Raw genomic sequence first — 24,163 nt, 5'->3', positions numbered from 1 at the left:
ATGGGTGCCACTAGCTAATCCGTATGTTCCAAAAGGGAGAACCAAGAAGTTCACAAACAAGTTCCAGGAACCATTCCAGGTGGTGGAAATGACATCACCTGTCAATGTAAAATTACAATTGCCTATCAAGACAATGGTGGTTCATGTTAGTAGAGTTAAGCCATTCCAGGGGGTAGTAGATCCGTGTACATGTACTTCTCCTTCTGGCAGAAAGCGAAAAGAAGCGCCAGAAGCAGATAGTTAACCAGGTATTAAGTATAAGTTGCATTCGAGGGATGTGTAGTTAGCAGTAATTATCATGTGTGTATTATTTTTGTGCACAGACTAGGGTTATTTTATTGGTATTAAGGGGTAGTGACAGGAGTTTTTCCTTCTCTCTCCATTCTGTAGGTGATGCAGGATGGGGTACAAGTGATATAGGATGGGGTGTAGCCCTCTGGCAGCTGACACAAGCTGGCCAGGTACAGGATACGCTGTTGTGAAGTGGGGTGTTGTTTGGGAAACAACTGGATGTGGTCCTCACAAGTCACGAGTGGATGCTTTGGCTGGCACTCAGCATCCTGCAGGTAAGGAACAAGATGCGGCAGCTACAGGAGGTGGTATTGAGTGTGGAAACAGTTGCATCTAAGAATGGAATATTACGGGACGTGCAAGAAGAGTACAAGGCTTTTGATAGGTCATGTAAGGAAATAAGGGAACAATTGCATCAAGTCGTGAGCATGATTCCAGGGAGGAGAAAGAGAGTAAAGAGGGGTTGGTTGAATGCAGGTGGGAAGTTGCTGAAAACAATTTTTGGAACAGCGGGTAGAGGCGATATTGAGGGTTTGAACAATTCTTTAACAGTTATTCGCGACAGGGAGGAAAGCATAGGGAAGTTAGTGGATATACACACAACAGAGATACAGGGATTAGGTACAGAGTTGTTGAAAGTGACATGTGTGGTGTGAGAGATGGCTACAGGGTTACAGGCATATTTAGAACAAACACAGAAATTATTGAATACGGATCTGGAACAGGTACAAACACGATTGGATGTAGTGGAAAGGAAGCTGGAAATGGCTAAATTGCTGTGGGAACTGGTTAACAGCATTGGTGATGCACGAGTGAGGATGGATGAACTGCAAGAGGCAGTACATCACGCATTGCATGGGCAGGTGAGTGTGATGTTGATGTCACCAGAAAAATTCAGACGGAGTATGAAGCAGGCAGAGGGAGAGTTTCCAGAGGGGGTAGAGCACATAGTGCTGATAATTGAAGTGAGTGTGTCACTTTTTTATCATATGTCTAGGATTAAGGCAACAACGGATCTAGTTAAGACTAAATATAGATTAGATTTCCAGTAACTAGTGTGGGGATACAGTATCACTGTTGCACAGTGCATCCTTATCCGGTCAGATGGGAGCACATGGGGAATGGCATACAGTTCAGGATACAGGAGGTTTTATTAATTTCTAAGGAGGGGGATACTCATGCTACTATTTCGAGTTTAGAGTTGAGTAGATGTCTAACGGAGTCAGTTTCCATTTGTCCATCACGGGTAGTTTTCACGTGCAAGGGGTTTTGTGAGATCCAGTGATTTAGGGCAGAAGCAGAAGCTTCGGAGTGTTGGAGAATAATAGTGAAGCCTACGCTACATTTTCAGCAAGTTGGGAGGTATTGGTTGTATTCAGTATTCACTACGGAGAGGATATCAGCCAAGTGTTATGACAATGGGAATTGGACAGCAACCACAGAAATGGAATTATGGGACAGTGGTTTGCTAATCAATGGGACAAATTGTGAAATAGTAGGGGATCATTTCAGCTTACCAGCGATAGTTATGGGAATCACCAAGGTTACAGATACTCGTCTGACATTGTACTGGCCAGATGCGTCATTCAGCATCACTCCAGGAGAAAATTTGAGGTATATTAACAACACCTTGGATGCTACACTATTGCAAACGATAGATAAACTAGTAGGTTTGGAGAAAGGTCAAATTTCAATGCAGCAATTATTAAGGCATGTGGAGGAGTACGATACCAGGCAGGAACATAGCATAGTGACCATTGGTATTTCAACCAGTACTATTACCGTGTTGATTGTATTTATCGGTGTGGTATATTCTTATTAAAACGGAGGATTCAGCATGTTAATGCAAGACCGCTCCATGAGATTCCTGTAGAATGGATTACCAGTAGGGGATGAGTCAGGGCAACCTGGATGTATATAGGAAAGAAGTAGAAGATAGGATAGAACTTAGAGTTAACGTATAGGGTAAGTTCGGGGACGAATTTAATTTTTAGGAGGAGGCAGTGTTGCAGCCAAATGTTGTAAGCATTGGTTCACGCAGTGGAGAATGGCAAAACAGAGGCACGCTGGCGACCGAGGCGTTGCGAAGTAGGCAGGCACAGATAGCCTTGCTGACAGCAGCAGTCCACCAACAGACTGATGCAACGACGCACACAAACCGAGCACCGAGCGAAGCCTGGAGAGTGCTGAGTAAGTGGAAGTGAGGCCAGCACGCTAAGTTATGCTCCAATATACTGTGGGAGTAATAACAAAAAGCTACCACCGAGGGTAAAAAACATCTTCCTGCTGGATATAAACAGTGGAGCGCAGGCAGCAACAGACAGAAGCCATTAGGAAGCAGTTCGGATCTGAGGACGGATGTGGTCCCTGTCCGAATGTTCAGTCTTCATAGGTGGCGATTCCGGAAGTCTGTTCCATCTCACAGGAGTCATCCGTTCGACACCAGATGTCAACTTCAGCTCTGGAGGTTGGCCCGAGTTCGGTCGGCACCATGGCTGACTAACTACAGCGAGAACTTCCAGCAGGACCAGCCACAGGGCAGTCTTGGTCACAGACGCTGCCGGGGACTGATGCCCGGACTTCACGGCAACCCAGCCCCATGTCGCATGGTCCGTCCATGACGGGACCTTGCAGACATCACGACTGATGGCTTCCCAGCTGCCGGTGCAGCAGGCATTGGCAACTGACCTCACAGTGACATGGCTCCGTGGGCGTGCCCATACTGGGGAGCCGAGCAGTGACGAGTTCATCTCAATCACCGGTCATCCTTGCTTCAGCGGAGTACTGGTGGCCTGAGGCTCCTGAGTGTGATCAGCAGTGCATGTTGCGTGCATTGTTGGAGAATCTACACATCAGCAGCCAGGCGGAGGGATCTGCAGGGCTGGGCAGCGACGACAAGGGAGAAATTGTAAAGAAAGTTCAATACATAATTGTAAAACTCCACGCCATCTCAGTCTTTGGCACAGCTACTGTGTCTGCTGCTAACGAGTGGTGCAGAAGTGATAACAGTATGCATGATCAATCTAAAGAGGATATGCAGCAACACCAACTCACTTTTTTTCATGGTTTTCTCTATGTTACTTAAATGCTAAGATGTACACCTGCACAGGTATAATAAGGTTGTTTTCTCTGTACACAATGGGGTACCTTGGACTTGCATATTGCTGAATACTTCATATGCTTAGCATACTACAATATTTATTTTGTGAAGAGAGTAAATTTTGTGAAGAGAGTAAAAGGTAATCATGAACTGATAAGATTGAGTGAATAGTTAAAATACCAGGTAATGTTTTCTTGTCAATAAATGAAGACATTTATGCAGATACACTACACTGTGTGCCATGCACTCTCTAAACATGACATGATCTTACACATATACACAATGTATTAATCTATTCACAAAGTGAACATCAGCAGTACAGTGACACATTATACTGTTAAGCAACATGAATGGTAATGTACCACTGATGGAAAACCTGCTCCCTTTGATGAGTATTTGCTTGTTCTGTAATTGAATCATTTCTAAATGTTGGTACTTTATTTGTGCTCACGAACTTTAGGTAGCATGTGTTGTGATTTTTCTCTGACTTAACTTTTACATGCATGCAAGTAATTGAAATATTAATTTCCTAATATATGAATTCTACACACAGATTCTAAATCATATTTTAAAAGGCTGAAAGTAAGTCAAGTGAAACTGGTAAACAGAAAGAAATTTAATAGATAAAACAATTTGGAAAGAAAATCAATAAATATAAATGCCCATAGTAAATAAGAAATTAAGTACACAGGCACCTAGGCTTTTATTATAACAAAACAAGAGAATTACTGCACTGTGTGTTACCCTGATCACTGGTTGGATGCTAAATGCACATTAGGACATGTAAACAGCATTTCTGCCAGACACAAAGCTATGCAGTTACCTTTTGAAAAAACTGAAGCCATCTGCTCTAAGAGGGTGTGCTTCTGAAGGGGATGTCAGTGGATTCAAGTGCATAGGAACTCAAAATGTGTCTCTAATGCCAGTCTTGGCTGAAAAATCTTTACATCACATAAACACATTGAGCTGGGTCCAATGGTCATGTCTGAAGTAGGCCAAGGGCGAACCAGCAGTAAAATACACTGAAACACCAAAGAAACTGGTATAGGCAAGCATATTCAATTACAGAGATATGCAAACAGGCAGAATATTATGCTGCAATTGGCAATGCCTATGTAAGACAACAAGTGTCTGGCACAGTTTTAGATTGGTTACTGATGCTACAATGGGAGTTTATTAAGATTTAAGTGAGTTTGAAAATGATGTTACAGTCAGGTTGCGAGCGATGGGACACAGAATCTCTGAGGTAGCAATGAAGTGAGGATTTTCCCATACCACCAATTCATGAGTGTACCATGAATATCACGAATCTGGTAAAACATCAAATCTCAGACATCACTGCAGCTGGAAAAAGATCCTGCAAGTACAGGACCTATGATGACTTCAAGAGAGTCATTCAGTGTGACAGTAATGCAACTCTTCAGCAAATTGCTGCAGATTTCAATTTTGGGCCAACAACAAGTGTCAGGGTGTGGACCATTCAATGAAACATCATTGATATGGGCTTTTGAAGCCAAAGGCCCAATCGTGTATCCTTTATGACTGCATGACACAAAGCTTCACACCTCGCCTTGGCCTGTCAACACCGACATTCAACTGTTGATGACTGGAAGCATGTGGGCTGGTTGGATAAGCCTCATTTCAAATTGTATTGAATGGATAGAGGTGTACGGGTATGGAGACAACCTCATGAATCCATGGATCCTGCATGGCAGCAGGTGACTGTTCAAGCTGGTTAAAACTCTGTAATGGTGTGGAGCATGTGCAGTTGGAGTGATGTGGGCTTCCTGATATGTTTAGATATGACTCTGACAGGTGGCATGTACACAAGCATCCTGTCTGATCACCTGCATCCATTCATGTCCATTGTGCATTCCAGCGGGCTTGGGTAATTCCAGCAGGACAGTGTGACAGCCCACACATTCATAATTATTATAGAGTGGTTCCAGAAACACTTTTCTGAGTTTAAACACTTCTGCTGGCCACCAAACTCCCCAGACATGACCATCATTGAACATATCTGTGATGCCTTGCAACATGCTATTCAGAAGAGATCTCCACCCTCATAGTCTTATGGGTTTATGGACAGTCCTGCAGGATTCATTATGTTAATTCCCTACAGCACTACTTCAGACATTAGTTGAGTTCATGCCATGTCAAGTTGTGGCACTTCTGCATGCTCGAAGGGGTCCTATGAAATATTAGGCAGCTATACCAGTTTCTTTGGCTCTTCAGAGCATAATAGTTGCTGGGCATCTGCGTGGTGTACACTTCTGAACATTAAAATGTACTCACTAATATGCATACAAGTAAATAAAATTATGGACATGTTGATACACATGTGAATTTATCAACTTTTGACCTTCATAAATAAGCAATATACTACCCAAACAAAAATGATCATTCAACTTTGTTTGAATTTACATTATTGTTGTGCTATAAGCAATGTCCAAGTCGTTCCAGTTGACGAAAACCTCATGTGAAAAGTGAGTAATTGCTCATCCTGACCTTCTGTCATTAGCTATTTTTAAGAGACCTATCCAAATTTTTATCTATGGTATATGTAATTATCTATACATGATCGATACAAATGTTTCATGGGTCAAAGTGCACATATATATGAGCAGACATTGGGATGCAAACCAATAAGACAACACAGTGTCTTTGGACTGCCAGCACACTAAGCAGATCAGATCAGCTGGCTTAACACTGCCTGGGTGACATCATGTAACCTACTTCTACACTGCAATCCTGTGTCTGATGAAGAAATCCACTTCTGATGTCCATTTTCTGATGTCCATCCTCTGATGGACTTGCAGCCAGCGTTGCACCATGTACACAAACCGACAAATTTCTGGAATCAGTGCTCGCGCTCAGAATATTGTGTTGCTCATCTTCCATTTTAATATTGCAAAAAGACAAGCCTGTGCCAAGGACTTCGTAATGGACAAACTGTACACTAACTGGAATTGTTCTTGTCAGACAAGTGAAAGAAATGAATGTTTCCAGATGCATGACTACTCACAATGAAGCAACAAACTGCATTGTAGTCATACAGGGGACATTGTAATAACACTTTCTAAAAAATTATATTTATGTAAAATTTTGTGTAAAGATTTTTCACCAAAGAGTTGATGTTTATATTTGCACTATCTGTACAACTAAAGGAAGGTATGACCTTCAGTTGTGTTTGAGAGTGCTAGGAGGAGCCTGGCTGTTCGCATTTGTCTTTCCTCTTACAGCCATCAGAATGTAAGCATTGAGTGCTGTAGTTATTACTGATTTCTAATATGCAAACTGACTGAGTAAACAATGTGTTGTATCTGTATTAACCCACCAGATCAGAGGTTTATCTCAATCTTTATTATATTACAAGTTCTATTTCTTAGCTTTCCTCATGTGTAAGATTCAACACTTTGATGTGCCACTGATTAGCCATTGGCAAGATTTTATTACTAATCTGCAGTGTTCACATTTGCTTATTGTATGACCAAAATCTGCAATCATTCAGACAAGAAATCCAAGATTTTTTAATCAATCATACAGCTTAGAGTGGTTAGTAAATCACTACATGCAATTTACATTTTGTAAAATTCCACCAGCCCACATTGCACCACTCCTAGTATTAATAAGGGACACTTAAAGACTTCATTTTGGTAAAATTTTGAAACATATTAGTTGGCGGAGGTGGAAGCCAACTCAGAAATATTTGATATTTCCAATTATCTTATAAACCATATTAAAAATCATTATCTGCTGAACTGTTTACAGCTTCAATAATTAGTCACAACATTAAACAGCATTTTTCTAGAACTTTCTATTTGTTGATTTTATATGAAAATAACTTTGGTGCAAAAATCTTGTAAGTAGCCATTTAAATTTGATAACTTTGTTTTAGATTGTTACAAATGCTGTTTTTGGCTGGTCCTCTGGAGTGACTACTAGCTGATGGTGGCTTCTCCTTAAGTCCATTGTCAAGAAATACTGGCACTAGCCTCAATAATCTATGGTTTCCATAATGTTTAACAAAGGGTAGGTGTCTTGAGAGTCAAGCGTCAAAAATTGCCATGAAACCTATATTTTCATGACCCATCCACTGATATTTTGGGCAGGACAACAGTTCTGGTCCCCCATGGGCTATTACTTTTCTCGAGAATCACATTCTTCAGCTGCTGATCAATTAATTCCTCCAGAATCAGCTGCAAGTACATCAGTATCCTATATAGTTTGCGTAAAAGTGGTGATTTTTTCCAAACAGTATTCACTGTAACAATGGCAGTTTCACAAAAACAAATCCCTAAATTTAAGCAGTTATGCTTCCATTTGTTGTTGATCACTCTCATTTAGATGCTTCACTTTCCCTCATAATGCAGTTTCAGTAGCATTTGGTGACTGTCCACGGCTGGCACCCATTGTCTTCCACTGCCATAATTTCCATGTTAGTGATCAACAACCCCTTTGTTAACCTCCAGTCCTCAGCACTGTAATTATCCACAAACACAGGTACCACCTTTTCAACATTTGCATCTTGTATGCATACATCACTTCTTTTCACTAAGCAATCTGCCTGATATAGTACTTCATTTACTCCCAATGGTTCTACCACATACAACACCCAGACTGGTAAATCAGGCTTAACATTAACCGATAGTAATTTTCTGGTACCCTCAGATACACAGTTGTGAGAATTGAGTCTTAGTGTGACTGTTAATGGTTTAAATGGTTCATCATATTTGACAGATTCATCAAATGACATTGCTACACTGGCAACAGTTTCACCTAGTGGAAACATGTTTCTATCAGGCTCCACAATGTGTTGCCAGAAGGTCAATTTTGGGGCAATGTTAATGCAAGAAATTAAGCCCCATAATCATGTCAGAACCTTCACTCACACATGGAAAAATCTCTACACATTGTCTGAACCGTACCATACTCAGGCAAAAATCTGTGCCCACTGACTGCAATGGTGTGACATTGCTATCCCCCTCTCCTCACAGTCTATACCATGGTGGGTTCCAGTGCTTATGTTCCAGCAGATCTCTACTGGCAACAAACACACAACATACTGTACTGTTGGATGTCTTCTCATGATGAAGATGACAAAATTGCTGTGAAAGACATAACACAGGGCAAAAGGAACCCATGTGGATTTCTGTGAGACCAAACACTGCTCCAGGAAGTGCTGTGTTTAGCTAGTGTTGAAGACTGTCATGAGGAATTTAATTCTGCTACAATAGCCCAGAGCCCAGTCAATGAAGACGAAAGCATGTCAACTGGGAGGGGGGGGGGGGGGGGGGGAGGGAGGGAATTGTGTATTAGTAATTTTTTGTGCACTGGTAAAATTCTGACTGGGTGGATGTAAGCTTGGTGGTGGTGGTAGTGGTGGTGGTGGTGGTGGTGGTGGTGGTGGTGGTGGTGGTGGTGGTGATGGTGGGGAGGGGGAATTTAAAGGTCACTTTTTTTAGGATTTTCTTGAATATCTCAGAAGCTGCAGCTCTAATGAAAATTTTTCCCAATACAGTATTAAACTACATTAAACTTCCCACAAGAGGAAAAAAAAAAAAAAAAAAAAAAAAAAAAAAAACCTACAATTTTTTGTCCAAGACTAGCACTTTTTGAAAAAATCGTAGATTATTAAAATAGTGTTCTGAATGACATAAAATTGATGTTCCCTGTTAAATGAAGTGAGTTAAGAACAAATATTAAATATTTGCACCACATGTAAGTGCAGCAGAACGGCATTAGGAATGAATTGTGTTCCAGGGCAGAATCATGAGCAAAGATGGATCACTAGATTGTAGCCATCACTTCCCTCCTTCATAGGTCCATGAAATAAAGAGCAAGTAGGCAATTCCCCTTTCTCTGTATCACATTACGTCACAAAAAGCAAGTAAAGGCTATAACATCATACGGATCCATCTGCAGCTGACTTTGTGAACCACTCGTGTCACAGTGCATAGACATCCCAGGGGTGCAGATGGTTATTTTCCACAAAGTGTGTTAACACTACATTGAATACAGATATGAGCTGTTAACAATACAAATGTGAGAAAAGCATATGGATAGAATCTATGAAGATCTCTGGACACTGTTCTACACTGATGAAGGGCAAATTGGTTCTCACGTTAGTTATCCTGTAAAGCAGCTTTAGCATTCTTCTGGGAAAGGCAACCTACTTCACCAAGAGTCCCACTTGCTTTTAAGTTTACAGACAGTTTGCACCTCCCATACATTTCTTGTCCAACTCTCTTATGCAAGCAGACAAAATAATTTCATTGAGCTCATGTTTATATATTGAAGTTGTTTTAAGTTTATTAAATGAATAATTATTTGCAGTTGTTAAGTTACCTTTTACGAAAAAACATTCAGCAGATGAAGCTCTCCATTGACTTCATCACTGAAGAGCCTGTCACAAAAATAACATGCTGTCGATACGTAGTCGACAATGTCGATTTCATTGTCTCCACCATCACTGGCTGGAATGCTTTTCACAGCATCAGGGATATGATATGTTTCAACCCAGCCTCAGCTCTCCCAATGTCTGAAGAGGCCCAGAAGCTTAATTTGGCTCCTTCTCCAACAGAAGTAGGTCACCTACGTGTTATGGAACTTGAGATATTTAAACACAAGTCAAGTAATGCATTGCAGCAGATTGAAGTTCTAGATCTGAACATAATCAGTCCTTTTCCATCAGACATTTTGGCACCCACCCTGCAAGATATACTGTGGATGTGCGGTAAGTGATTCCACTCAGTGTCACCCACTCTGCAAGTGGCAGCAGTTTCTGAATGGAAATGATTTGTTTAGTCTATCAGTAGCACTATTAATGGTGAGAGAAATGCAGTAACTTTCTAATCATTCATTAATTCACCACCATGTGACCACAGCACAGTTACACAGCTTCACTGTATGCTGCCAATGATAAGCAGCACCAACGTGCCACATTTACCAATCCAATCCAATCCATTTCCCATGAACACTACACAGGTCACTGATACTACACCTACAAATTAAACACTTTCCAGCCATTGTTTACAGGAACATGTTTTACATAAAAGGCCACTTAACAATTGCAATAAATACTCACTTAATAAACTGAAAATAGCTCCACTATATATAAAGGGCCCTTTTTTTAAAAAAAAAAACAAAAAGAAAGGAAAAAAAAGATACCTGTATTGACCCTGTCTGTTAAGACACTTGTCCCACTGTGACACAAGGCAGTGAATGGCTGTCTCATAAAATTCCCGGGGCTGCAATGTTAACCAGTTCCACATGTACAGCTGGACGTTGTCATCCAAGGTGAATTGTTTGCTCCTTAGAGCTTTTTTAAGGGGATCAAAAATGATGTAATCACAGGAAGAGAGGTCCGGACTGTATGGAAGGTGGCCAAGAACCTCCCATTTGAATTTCTGCAGGAGTGTCGCAACTGTGTTGGCCATGTGAGATTTTGCATTGTCATGGAGCAGAATGATCCCACAGGTGAGATTGCCTGGTAGTTTTGATTTGATCGCTTGGCGAAGGGTGGTCAAGGTTTTCAAGTAACACTGGGCATTCACTGTTGTCCTGTGCTGCAGGAAGTGAATCAAAAGGGGGTCATCTTGGTCAAAGAAGAACTTCAGCATAGGGACAAACAATTCACCTCGGATGACAACATCCAGCTGTACATGCAGAACTGGTTAACATCGCAGCCATGGGAGTTTTATGAGATAGCCATTCACTGCCTTGTGTCGCAGTGGGATAATGTGTCTCAACAGCGAGGTTCAATACTTCTAACATACAGGTACTGGTTTCTGTAATTATGCCTCTGGCGCATTTTTTTTCCTTTTTTTTTTTTTTAAGGAAAAAAAAAAAAACATCCCTTATACATATTCCACCCTACCACTGTAGAAAAATCTGTAACTGTGTGAATTTTTTCTGTAATTTTCCTTCGTTAACTGGAGTACAGTTGGATACATCTCATAGGCAACTTGGCAACAGTACTTCGAGGAAGACAGTAAAAGAATTCAGCATGGTGCACAGGAGTGACTTTTCTTCGACTTCTGTTTGATCCACCATACAGCAGTATGCTCCTCATTATGGAAGGAAGAACAACTCATAAACGAATGAAGCCCACACTCCATAATCAAGCATCTGATTTTATGCTTTCTAAAGAGAAGATGGTAAATGTTGTAGTATTGCAATCAATCTCATAACGCTACAGCTGACTAAATGAGAAGTTTTGCGAAATCACTGGAAATCACGAGTTTTTTAAACCTATTACAAGCCTGGGATAGGTGATAGAGAATGTAGGTTCACTCTCCAAACACTTCACAAAGGAAGTCACAGTGGTAATAATGGGTGGGGTGGGCAACAGCATAGACAGGAATCCAAATTATTCAATTGAGAGTGACCTGGTAAAGACAGCTTCAGCAACGAGACATATTGGTGTTGAGAATGTGTCTGTTCTAAGGTGCCATGGCAAGCCTCATTTAAACTCTTCTGCTAGAAGAGTTAATTTAGAGGTGGAATGGCTGCTTGTATCAGGTATGGGGTTTCATATCAGTGTGGTTCCTGTTGACTCTATAAGCACATGGGACTATACTAGGCATGGCCTTCACCTCAACAGCAAAGGGAAGGGAAAACTGTGTGGGCTAATAGCAAATAACTTAAGGGGGGACACTGTCACTGTCACAAGTAGTTAAGTACCAGTGGCTACAAGTGATGGAACAGCAATTTTTTTAGGATAAGGAGGGCAGAAACAAAAATGTTTGGAGACAGGTTGAAAATGACATTCACATTGATAAAACAGGCAGCCAGAAAGCAAATTTTCATGTACACAACTCATGCAGACAGCCTCTGATTGAAACTAGAGATACTCAAAAATTGACAGGAAAATTAGGTCCATCCAGTTCTGATTCAGCTAGCGTAAAAAAATCAGTTATCCTTATTGCATCAGAAAATCCAAGAACTATGGGGTAAGCTTAATGAGTTGCTTATTTGTGTTGAAGAGTTAGAATTGTGCAAACCAGTTGATATAATCTGCCTCTCTGAACATCATGTGATTACTCGTATAGATATGTGAAATGTCGCAGGATTGAGGTTAGCTTCTTACTTCTATAGAGAAAATAGGAGAAAGGAGTTGTTGCCACATTTGTCAGAAACTTGTTTTGATTTCAAGAATATTGATATTAATAAATTTTGCTTAGAACAGCACTTAGAAGCTTGTGGAACAGACAGTATTTCATAATAAGTCCTTTATAGTAGTAAGTACATAAAAATCACCCTCAGGAAATTTTAGCCTCTTCATAAAAAATTTGGAATCTCAGTTGCCCCATCTTACAGTAAAAAACAGGGGTATAGTGGTTGCTGATGATTTTAATGTGGATTTATTGAAAATCTCTGGCAGTGAACAATTATTGCAGTCAATAACACTATCATTCAATTTAGTTCCTCCTGTGAACTTCGCAACTAGGTTATGTAAATGCTCTGAGACTGCTACTGATATCTTCATAGACAAATATAGGGAAAAAAGTAATATCATAAAACCAGTAATAAATGGGCTATCTGATCATGACATGCAGCGTCTTGTGTTTTAAATGTCAAAACTTGTCAGGATAAAAAATCTGTTTACAGGAGGGTAATAAATCAGTCAAAAATTGAGAAATTCAGGAAATTACTCAAAAACATGAACTGGATAGATGTTTACAATATTTTTGAGTCAGATGGAAAATACAAAGCATTCATTAATAAAGTAACTTCCACTCTTGAAAACTGTTTTTCCTAAAGGTAACTCAAATCATACAGAAGTAAAAAAATAAACCATGGATTACATAAGGAATAAAGATATCTTGTGGGACAGAAAGCAGACTGTATCTACCATCTAGGAACAGCTCTGGTGTTAGCATTGTAATGCATTACAAAGAATATTGAAGCAAGAATTCAGAAATCGAAGCAGCTTTATTCCGAAGAAAAGATAATTACATCAGGCAACAAAAATAAAACTGTATGGGATATAGTGAAGACAGAGACAGGTGAACCCAAAAAGGAAGAGGAACAGATAGCTCTAAAAATAAATGAGTGTTTGGTAAGAACTACATGTAGTGTTGCAAACCTCTTAAACAAGTACTGCATTTCTGTTACTGGCAGCCTTGGGTTATCATGTTTGGTGAACAGTGCAATGGAGTTTCTGAGACCAGTCTTTAAAAATAACTTTAATAAAATGGAAATGACTCACACATCTCTCAAAGAAGTAGCAACCAACATAAAATCCTTAAAATCTAATGGGTACGATAACATATCAATAAAATTAATCAAAAAAGTGCTCATGCGAGTTGAGTTCCATATTAAGTTATTTGCATAATCAATCTCTTCTCAGCAGAAGATTTCCAGACTGGCTAAAATATACCAAAGTTAAGCTTCTTTACAAGAAGGGGGATAAAGAGATACCATCAAACTAATGACCAATTTAACTTTTGCTAGCTTTCTCAAAAATATTTGAAAAGGTTGTGTTCAAGTGTTTGCTTAAGCATCTGACTGCAAATAATGTATTGTCCAAGTCACAGTTTGGATTTCTTAGGGGTTCTGATATAGTTAATGTACATAATTCATTAGATAATAAATTAAAGGCTATTGGCATTCTCTGTGACCTGTCAAAAGCCTTTCACTGTGTGAACCACAGCATTCTCTTAAGAAAATTAGAATATTATGGTGTCATTGGCAATGTTGCAAAATGGTTTGAGTCTTATATAACAGGAAACATAGGATGTCGTTGCAAAATACCTGTGCAGTAAGCAGTCAGTCTTCATCTGACTGGGAATTAATTACATGTGGTGTGCCTCAAGGTTCCATCTTGGATCCATTGCTTTTATTTGTGTACATTAATAACCTCTCATCTGTTATAGTACCAGATGCTAAGTTTGTTTTGTTTGCAGATGACACAAACATTACAATAAGTAGCAACTGAAGTACAGATTTAGAAATAGCTACTAACCAAATTTTCACTGATTTTAATAAATGGTTTAAAGCTAATTCACTGTCATTAAATGCTGAGGAAACCCACTATATGCATTTCAGAACCTTGCTTCCTTCCAGAAAGTGTATAACATATGAAGATATGCAAATTAAAGAGGTTGATAGTGTTAAATTTCTGGGTTACAACTCAATAAAATTCAGATAGGAAGGGCATACCATAGAATTGCTTAAGTGCCTAATGAAGTCTGTGTGTGCAGTGATTATTTTATATCATATGAGATCACATTCTGTGATAACTCATCAAACCAAGCAAAAGTTTTTAGCATGCAAAAGCATGTAATAAGAACCATTTGAGATGTAAATCAAGAAAATCATGTAGAAACCTGTTCAAGGAATACACAGTATCAAAATGAGGAATAAGAACAATCTACATAAAGACCTCAAATTACTTACCTTGGTCCAAAAAGGGGTCCAATATTCGGGAACGCACACTTCCAATAAATTGCCAGCAACCATTAAAAACTTGGTTTCAGGTAAAGCATGGTTTCAACAGTGTTTGAAAGACATTTTGATATCCATCTCCTTCTACTCTATAGATGAATATCGTAACATGGGCTGTTAGACCAGCTTAAGTAAAAATGTCTGGTTAGATTTCAGTTTTGACAGTACTTGGTCGCAAGAAAGATTAGGTGTAAAGCACCATGTCTTTGGACTCGATCTTTGATTTATCTTTGTCTAGACTTACTCAGCACACTACATTTGTACAGCCACATTGTATTCGCTTTCTTATGTGTTTAAATAAATGTATATTCGACATCTAAAGTGTGTTATTACCACTCTACGACATGTAGTATCCACAGCAGCGACCCTGACGTCGTCGTCGTCGTCTGTTTGCGAATTATTTTGTGCTCCTTTTCATCATTAACCGGCTTTGTGTGCCGGCCCACATTGTCTTCAGAACAATGTATCTACCAGTGTCTTCCTGTGCTCGTGCCTTGCATCCTATTAACTGTGTTTGTGTACTTACAAGTGTGCCCAATGGGTGTTTGGTTAAAAGTGTACAATTACCTATGCCCAGCCATGCCAGCGGCTGCTCAACCATAACTGGTCTAAAATGGCCACCGTCAATTGCAACTACACAGCAACAGCTGCTACACAGACAGTGCACGCCTCTTTATGACATTGTCAACAATAATCAAGTGAAGGACGTTGTGGTTTACCCCTCAGCTATGCAGTCTCCTTCAGTTTGGTTTGATGTGCCGACGAAGTCCGAGAGCTGTAATTCGAACTTTCAAGTACATGGGGTCACACATTCTTATATGCCTGAAGTCATAACACCTCACCCCAAACCCCCCCCCCCCCCCCCCGCTCATGACGTCGCATCAATGCTGGTCAACTTGGGCGCACCTTCCGCGACCATCACTCCGTGGTCACACCACAATCGTCCTCCACCTGCTTTCGTAACAGTGCCCGCCATTCCACCCATGTACATTACTGGATCAGCCTCCCCCCCCCCCCCCCCCGCCCCCCATGGGTGCACTGTGATCACCTTCCGCCCGCTGTTGCAACAGCACTGGCAATTACACCCACACTGCCACATTTGTTATCGGGCCTGCAGTTGGGACACATTATGCCGTCGCTTGCACCGGCTCACTCCACATCATGTGCTGCTTGCAGCTGCCCCCACACAGACCTCGGGCGATGCACTGTCCATCACTACTGCACTCCCAGTGTCGGGGTATTTCTACACATCTGACACAGATCTTCACCTCCCAGTGCTGCATCAACATATGTTACCTGGCGTGTTTCCTAAGCTGCCTGCTTTGTAAAAGGACAACCCTAAGACTTGGTTTGCATTGGTGGATTACCTATTGAATATCCACGGAATTTTGGATGATGATGCACATTTCGTCTGCCTGGTGAGCAAGCTCCACGCTCGTCCAAACATCATCAGAGATCTGCTCCTCATCACCAACCACATTGCCCAAGTATTTAATGATGGAAACATTGCTCATTGAATGCCTTTCTCTCCCACCAGTGCAGACTATCCACCACGTCATCAATGACGAGCACCTCAACGACCATACACCTTCGTAGCTTTGGCGGCACCATCATGCATTAATTGAACTTTGTGGATGGTCAGAATTCCATCGGACCTGCAACTTCACCTGCTATTTCATGTCACTGACCCTCTCGTCTATGCATGGCCGATCGGGCCTATGCAATCATTCGTCACTGACAACACCTGTCACAGACGACATACCTGTCGCCATCAGTTGGCGCACCTGCACCTTCAATTCCACACTCTGCCAGCAGAGTCCAGCACGCTCGCCTCAGCACCTCAGTGGCCTGTTAGGATATGCTGCCTAGTGGCCTACAGGAGGTACTGCCTGTGGAATCCTGGCAGCAGCCGACCAAGCCCGAGCAGCAGCCCATGTGGTCTCAGACAACGATGCAGTCAGCTGCATCTCCCTCCCACTCCACACTGCGTCGCCTCCAAGCTTACCCGCTATGCTGATACCGTGCCACTTATGTGGACACCACCTGCAACTGCAGGGCACCTCGTGCATACCTAAACGATTCCAACGGGCACATTTAGGCGCCAAGTCCCGTAACAATCGTCCACGGCACCCACCGGCCAACATTGCACCACTTTCTCCATCTGCGCAACACCTCAACGTCACCGGGCACTCGCTTTCTAGTCTACAACATCGCTGATGTCAGCGTTATCCCGGCCAAGCACGCGTGCAACATGCCTTCTCCTGCTAACCTCGCTTTGATCGCTGCAAATCACTCTTCTAACGCTGTCCTTGGCTCCATCAAGATGTCACTTCCCCTATTACCGGCCGCCAACTTCCCTCGGACTTTCCACATCACTGATGTGGACAAACCTGTGATCTGGTTGGACTTCCTACACCATTACAAACTTTCGCCAGACCTGCAGGTTGCCACACTCCGCCACGAATGTGGTTCTACTGTTCTGTGCTCAAACGAGTTCAGGACGACTCTGCTCTCTGCCTACTTGGCTATGCTTTCCACGTGTGCATCTCTGCTCGAGTGTATTACTGCACGACTCTCCGATTTATTGGACACGTGTACATAAATCGACGAGTTCTGCACACATAACAAGGTGTAACACACCCACTTTGATGGCACCTCTGTCGAATTATCAGAAGCACAGAGTATGATTCACATCATGTCTGCAGAGCCACAATGCATCGACCCATCACTCATATCTACTGCACCTTCGCACTACATTGCTACTGTGTCGAGCTATCCTCCACCTACTGTTGTATCCGTGCCGTCGCAGGTGAATCTACAGGATACTCATGTTACTGCTTCATGGGATCCCTCGCATCATGTGGCTGCCGCGCCATGCCCTCCGTCGTGGTCTGCTGCTGATGCTCCGCCCACTCCATTCCAGCCCAGGAAGGTCAGTGAACCGTTGCCACACCTGCCCCCCCCCCCTCTTGCCCTCCTGCCTGCCTCCCTACACAGGTATCGGGCATCAGCAATGGCACTTGTCATAGAATCCGCACCATGGACGGCCCACCTGCATATTATAAAGCTAGACGTCTTAACGTGTCCAAAATTCTGCGTGTGAGAGAAATCATTCAGGATTTATTGGCTTCCGGCACGCTCCGACCATCAGACAGCAACTGGCATCACCTATCCACTTTATTCCTGAGAAGGACGGCTCCTTGCACATGTGTAAGGACTACAGGTCCCTTAATGCTCAAACAATTATCGATAACTATCCTATTCCTTATATCCAGGATTTCGTGCAATTACTGCATGGCTTGAAGTTCTTCTCTGCCTTAGATTGTTCAAAAGCATATCACCAAATTCACATGCACCCACCAGATATTCTGAAGATGGCCATCATCACAGCCTTTGGCCTATTTGAATGCTGGTACGTGCCTTACGGCTTGAAAAATATCATCACACCCCTTGGCCTATTTGAATGCTGTTACATTCCTTATGGCTTGAAAAATGCTGCACAGACATGGCAATGGTTCGTGGGTTCCCTTTTTCCTACCTCTGCCTTTCACTTTTACTTATTTGGATGACATCTTGATTTTTTTCCTCATCTGCCGAGGAGCACCAGTCTCACCTTGATGCAGTTCATTCAGCTCTCGTGGCCAACAGTGTGGTGGTCAACAACGATAAATCTCAGCTTTGTTCTACATCAGCTACATTCCTAAACCATACTGCCTCGGCCGACAGCCTCTGACCGACGGATTCTCATGTCGAAACCATTCTCGCGCTGCTCGACTCTGTCGTTTTCTGGGTATGGTACACGTTTATCAACACCATATTCCTCGGGCTGCCTCTGCCCAATCGGCCCTTGCCATTGACCTCTCCAGTAAAAGTACCAAGAGGAAACGAAGGTTAGACTGGAATAAACATATGCTCGATGCATCTGATAATCTGAAAACTGCGATCGCAAAAGCTGTCACTCTCACTCACCCCAATCCTGAGGCCCGTGTTTCTATTATAACTGACACAAGCGAGTCAGCTGTGGGCACTGTTTTACAATGGCAGACCACTGACTCCACCCACCCACTCCACTTCTTTTACTAGAAACTAACCAGGAGTCAATATAAGTGTTCGGCTTTCGACCATGAGATTCTCGTAGTTTATGAGACAATGAAACAGTTCTGGAGAGACGCGAACGGGTGCCCTTTCACTCTCTACTCGGACCACAAACCTCTCGTGGACGCAGTACGCAACCTAGTGAAGGACCTTCTGCCACAATGCTTCTGGCACATGGACTGTATTTGCCAACATTCCTCGGATGCTTGTTACATCTGCGGTGCAGAAAATGTTGTAGCTGACATCTATATCGTATCTTAGTGCTTACCGCACCCTGAAAGTTAGATGACCTCGTCCAACTCCAGGCTGAAGACATCAATACACAGAGATTAGTTTCGGACAAAGAGTCTTCGCTCACTATCCAACCCTGCATGTATTGACGACCCTGGTCCTTTGCAACGTTTCTATGGGCTCCCCCCGCCCCTTGGTGCCGTCCGCTCTTTGGCATGGGGATTTTGATGCTTTACACAACTTGGACCAGCCCAGAATGTGGGCAATGACGAGACTAGTCACTGAACATTTCGTCTGGCCCAGCATGCGACATGATTGCCGCACCTTGACCTGCACATGTGTCCCTTGCCAGCGGACTAAAGCAGGCAGACATTTGCAGCCTCCTTTACGCCAATTCGACATCCCAAGGGATCGCCTTTGGCATGTCCACATTGACGTCGTTGGTCCTCTCCCCCCTTCCGAGGGGTACAAATACATATAATCTATGACTGTCCACGTAATCCCGTGGGTTGAGGCAGTCCGTCTTGTTAACATACCAGCAGAGATGATAGCTTGCACTTTCTTATCTGTGTAGGCCGCACGATTTGGTTGCCCTCTTTCACTCACTACTGATCAGGGATGACAGAGTCCACACTTTTTGCTCAAATGTGAAAGTTGTGCAGTGAAGCAAAATTCCACACTATGGCCTATCACCTGCAGGTGAATGGCCTGGTTGAGCAATGGCACCAAAATCTAAAAGCCAAACTCTTGTGCCACGGTGGGCTATGGTCTGAGGCACTCCCTTGGGTCTTACTCGACATCCGTTCTGCACACAAGGACGACCTGAATGCTTCGCTGACGTAGATCCTACATGGAGAGCCCCTCCTTCTGCCACCAGAGTTTGTGGTGGGTGCACCGCCGGCTGATGTCATTGACCTTCTAGCCTTGTAGAACGGGTGCGTGCGCACGTCGCTCACCTATGACCTCCCCTACCCCACCCTCATATCATGCCACTGCTATTTGTCCACAAAGTACTGACATCATGTGAATTCATGATGCTGCGTGATGACTCTGTGTGTGCGGTCTTGCAACCACCTTAATCAGGCCCGCACTGCATTTTACACCGTGGAGTGAATACTTTTTTAATACATCTCATACGATTTCTGTTAACCACCTAAAACCGGTGTGGTCCCTCTCTGAGCCACATTCCGATGCTTCCAATCTGCCTGCCATCGCGGCCACCATGCCTGCTGACGCCGCCGATGTAACTCCGAGCAATGTTCCGCCATCTACACAGCAGTCTGATGCACATGACCCTGTCAGTGCGATTTCCGAGGCGCCCACTTCTCGCACTGGATACCGTCTTCAACTGCTGCGCTGACATGAAGATTTTGTGTTCAAGTGAGAAAGTTTCCCTCTGCCGTGCTCAGCACTGTCGGGAGAAAAGGGGGGGGGGGGTCTGTGGCACCTCTAGCGTAAAGAGCTATATCTTTTGACTCGATCATCTTTGATTTATCCTTGTCTAGACTTACTCGGCGCCCTACGTTTGTACAGCCATGTTGTATTCGCTTTATTATGTGCTTAAATAAATGTATTTTCGACATCTAAAGTGTGTTATTACCGCTCTACAACACGTAATATCCGAGAGTATTTTGTGTATGATAAATTTATTAAAAGTGCATTACAATGTTCATTCTGACAGCGTATTAATTCTGTAAATATTAGCAGTTCCGAGTTTACTGTAACGTATTCACCTATTTCGACAATCTACTGACAAATGGCCAGAGTAGTAAGTGTTATATTCAAATGTTTTATGTATTTTTTGTTATAGTTTCTGACATGTTCCAATCCCGCGAGAATCATCTCATGTTTGGGTCTATGGAACGAAAACTGAATCTAATCTAACCTAATCTAAGAACAATTTTATGATTTATGAAAACATTGTACTCCAGATACCATCGCAAGGATGGCGGCCCGATATTGTCATATTACAACACTTTCTGTGCTCACACGTGCGTTCTCTAAAGCACTACTTTTTCGTACCTACTTTTTTTTATGAAATGCAATGTTGTATTCCAGAATATTAATTGCTGGGTAGCTGATGAATGTAGACAGAAATTAGGCTCTAATAGTTTAATTTGAAATATGAAAAAACGTTTGTCGCATTATACATGGGCAATAACGATATGTTGGTAATTTATAGTTTGTTGTTTAAGGTAATGAAAATCTGCGTGTTTTATGTAAAAGGTGACGTTATTTCGCAAAACTGACTTTGAACACAGACGAAATTTAGTACACAAATAAGGCGTTAAAAACCAAAATCAGTAGAATATGTACAAATGAAATCGAGAATGTGACAAAAGTGAAGAATGGGTCTGTGGCGAAAAAAGTTAATTTCATGAAAAGTTTTCAAATTATTGATTAAAAATAGAAAAGTTAAATAATTTGTAATGTGAAAACATTAAAAACACCACGATGTTTTGAAGTTAATCATGATTGATTTTGTGATAATAAGGACCGATTTATATTGTCAATAAACTATAAATGTAGGGCCTACAAGTGAAAGAGGCCATGAGAGACCGTTTTTTTTTTTTCGAAGATTGATTTGTCGAGTAGATTGTGTGTTTTTGTCTTACTCATTTATCGAATAAGTTAGTGGTAACATTTAGTGCCAAATTTATCTATCGGAGAAACCTGCCCAATTCATCCTGCACCGAAAATAATATTTGGGAATTTAATATATACACCTATGGAGCTATTGGTGGCAGCCCATAAAACGCAGCAGGCTACCATGTCACAAGTTAGATGGAATGGAATGTTGACCCTTGATTACGTTCGTGGCTAATGTATTACCTATGCGTCACTATTTTGCTTACAATCCCGTTCCTAATGGAAAGTAGCCACTCCGCTTCTAATTTCTAAGTAATCTTAGTGCCGGCTGAGCTTCTGCATCGTGCTGGCATGTAGGTTACTAAGCAGCGACCATTATTTTGTAGAAACGTACCACTAGGGGACGAAATCTATCCCACGAAGTTTAAAGCGTTGCTTTTCTTGTCACTACAAATGGTTTTTATTGTTTTAGATAGAATGGGGCGACATATGAATGCTAATCAAATTTTGGAGTTTTTGTTAGCTACTGAAGACTCTTGGAAACACTAGATTCTTTGGAGATGCTGAAGTTTCGTGGCAAGAAACAGAAATATCTGATGATGAAAGTGACAGTGACACAGAGGATGACGAAAAGGCGTACGAAGAGAAGGTTTGCGAAGAAAACCAATAAAAAGTAAGACAATCTGGCTATCCTTATGGAAAAAACGATTATAGAGTATATAAAAACAGAAAGACGGTGCATCGAGATTTCATGAAACAACTCGGCTTATCATTGCTCAAAGCAAATATTAGAGAGAGGAATATGAATTCCAGGAAATTTCTAGGGACTTGCAGACTGCAATGAACGAAGTTCTTCGCAAAATTTTTATTAAATGATAGCAGAGATGACGAATCTGCAGTGCAAGTTCAAGCAGGACCGTACCAGCCAAAAAAGTCAAAGGTGCCACGGTCCCTCATATGTCCATGCCGTGGAGACAGAAACACTATTAAAACATGTTCTAAATGTCAAAAATACTTGTGAAAAATGCATTCCATTAACAAAAATGTAAGTATTGACAATGATGAATAAATATAAGTGCTTAATTGATTCGTTCATGAACCTAGTGCCATTTTTTAGGGTTCCATACCTCAATCTGTACAGGCGGAACCCTTATAGGATCACTTTTTTGTCCATCTGTGTTACAGCATGGGGGTGTTTTTCGCTTTTATGGTGGAGTACCCTTACTGCAATTAAGAAATCGCTAAATGTGGGAGGCTATGAACAAATTTTACAGCCTTGTGTACAGTAGATGGACAGTATGGAAACAATGACTGATTATATCAGGATGACAATGTAACTTGTCATAATGTAGTATCTTTGGAGCAGTGGGATTTGCACAAAAACATTCCTGAATGGACTGTCCCGCCTCGAGGCCTGACCTGAACCGAATGAAACACTTTTGGGACAAATTGGAGCTTCGACTTCCCTCAAGGTTCCAGTGTCCAACATCACTATCTGCTCCGGTTTCGCCTCTTGAGGAATAATGAGCTGCTATTCCTACACAGACATTCCGTTGAACGTGTCCCCAACAGAGTACGGGCCATCATAAAGACGAAGGGTAGATCAAATAGTGTGCACTACCGAACAAACTGCCCTTACTTTGGTTATCGTTTTGTTTTTATTTCACAACAAACTATTTTTTGTCATTGCATGCCTGTAATTCTGTGCATCTCTGCTTCCTTTGAATCAGTTTATTTATAAATGTAGGTGAAATAGAAACTGGTGATATATAAAAGCCTCCCAACATCATATGGCTTTAGCTTTGTAGCACCAACGGAGTTGTAGCCAACAAACTTTTCTCTTATCATCAGGAATACCTAGTTGTGGGAAGGATAAATTTCATTTTCAATAAATCATTTTGAATTCAGTGCTGTATAATGAATGAACTATTTACTAGAGAAATTAGTAATTAGCCACATAACATTAAAGCGTCTGCTCCCAGTCTAAACTTTATTATTAGCTTATACCATCGAATCTAGCCACGGCCCTAAAGTCAAAGACCATTTGTGTTTACTGCTTGGTTCGTCAGCGAATCCTTAACAACAGTCGTGTCATATTGTACTGCTGTATCCTTCTAAGCCAAATTCCACTGCAATATTCGAATAAAAACGAATCTCATATCTTCAGTGCTTAAAGTGGATATTATCTGATTCCGCATTGCTTGCTTGTTAGCAAGAACTTGGTTGCTCGGATGTCGCTATCACTAAATCAGCAGATGTTTTCAACAGACGGAGGAATGTTACCTTTTCCAACTACTACCGAAACGTAATGTCGCATGCATCTTGCTTTCGCTGCACATCAACCGCTCTATTCACTTCCCTATCTGAAGTGCATAGTGTACGCTAGTGCGGTGACACTCGACTCAA

General features: G+C 41.8%; 1 protein-coding gene across 1 annotated transcript in view; it reads left to right on the top strand.

The window, feature by feature from the left end:
- LOC124577761 (sodium channel protein Nach-like) overlaps positions 1 to 24,163 on the top strand; it is a 193,071-nt gene that overhangs the window by 148,439 nt on the left and 20,469 nt on the right. The window contains exons 12-13 of the mRNA XM_047131226.1: positions 17,548 to 17,774; positions 22,281 to 22,406. Coding sequence (XP_046987182.1) covers positions 17,548 to 17,774; positions 22,281 to 22,406 — 353 coding nt within the window. The remainder of the gene's footprint in view (positions 1 to 17,547; positions 17,775 to 22,280; positions 22,407 to 24,163) is intronic.

The sequence above is a fragment of the Schistocerca americana genome, chromosome 1, assembly GCF_021461395.2.
Source record: "Schistocerca americana isolate TAMUIC-IGC-003095 chromosome 1, iqSchAmer2.1, whole genome shotgun sequence".
NCBI lineage: Eukaryota > Metazoa > Arthropoda > Insecta > Orthoptera > Acrididae > Schistocerca > Schistocerca americana.
The sequence above is the reverse complement of the archived record's forward strand: the minus strand, read 5'-3'. Positions and strand labels throughout refer to the sequence as shown.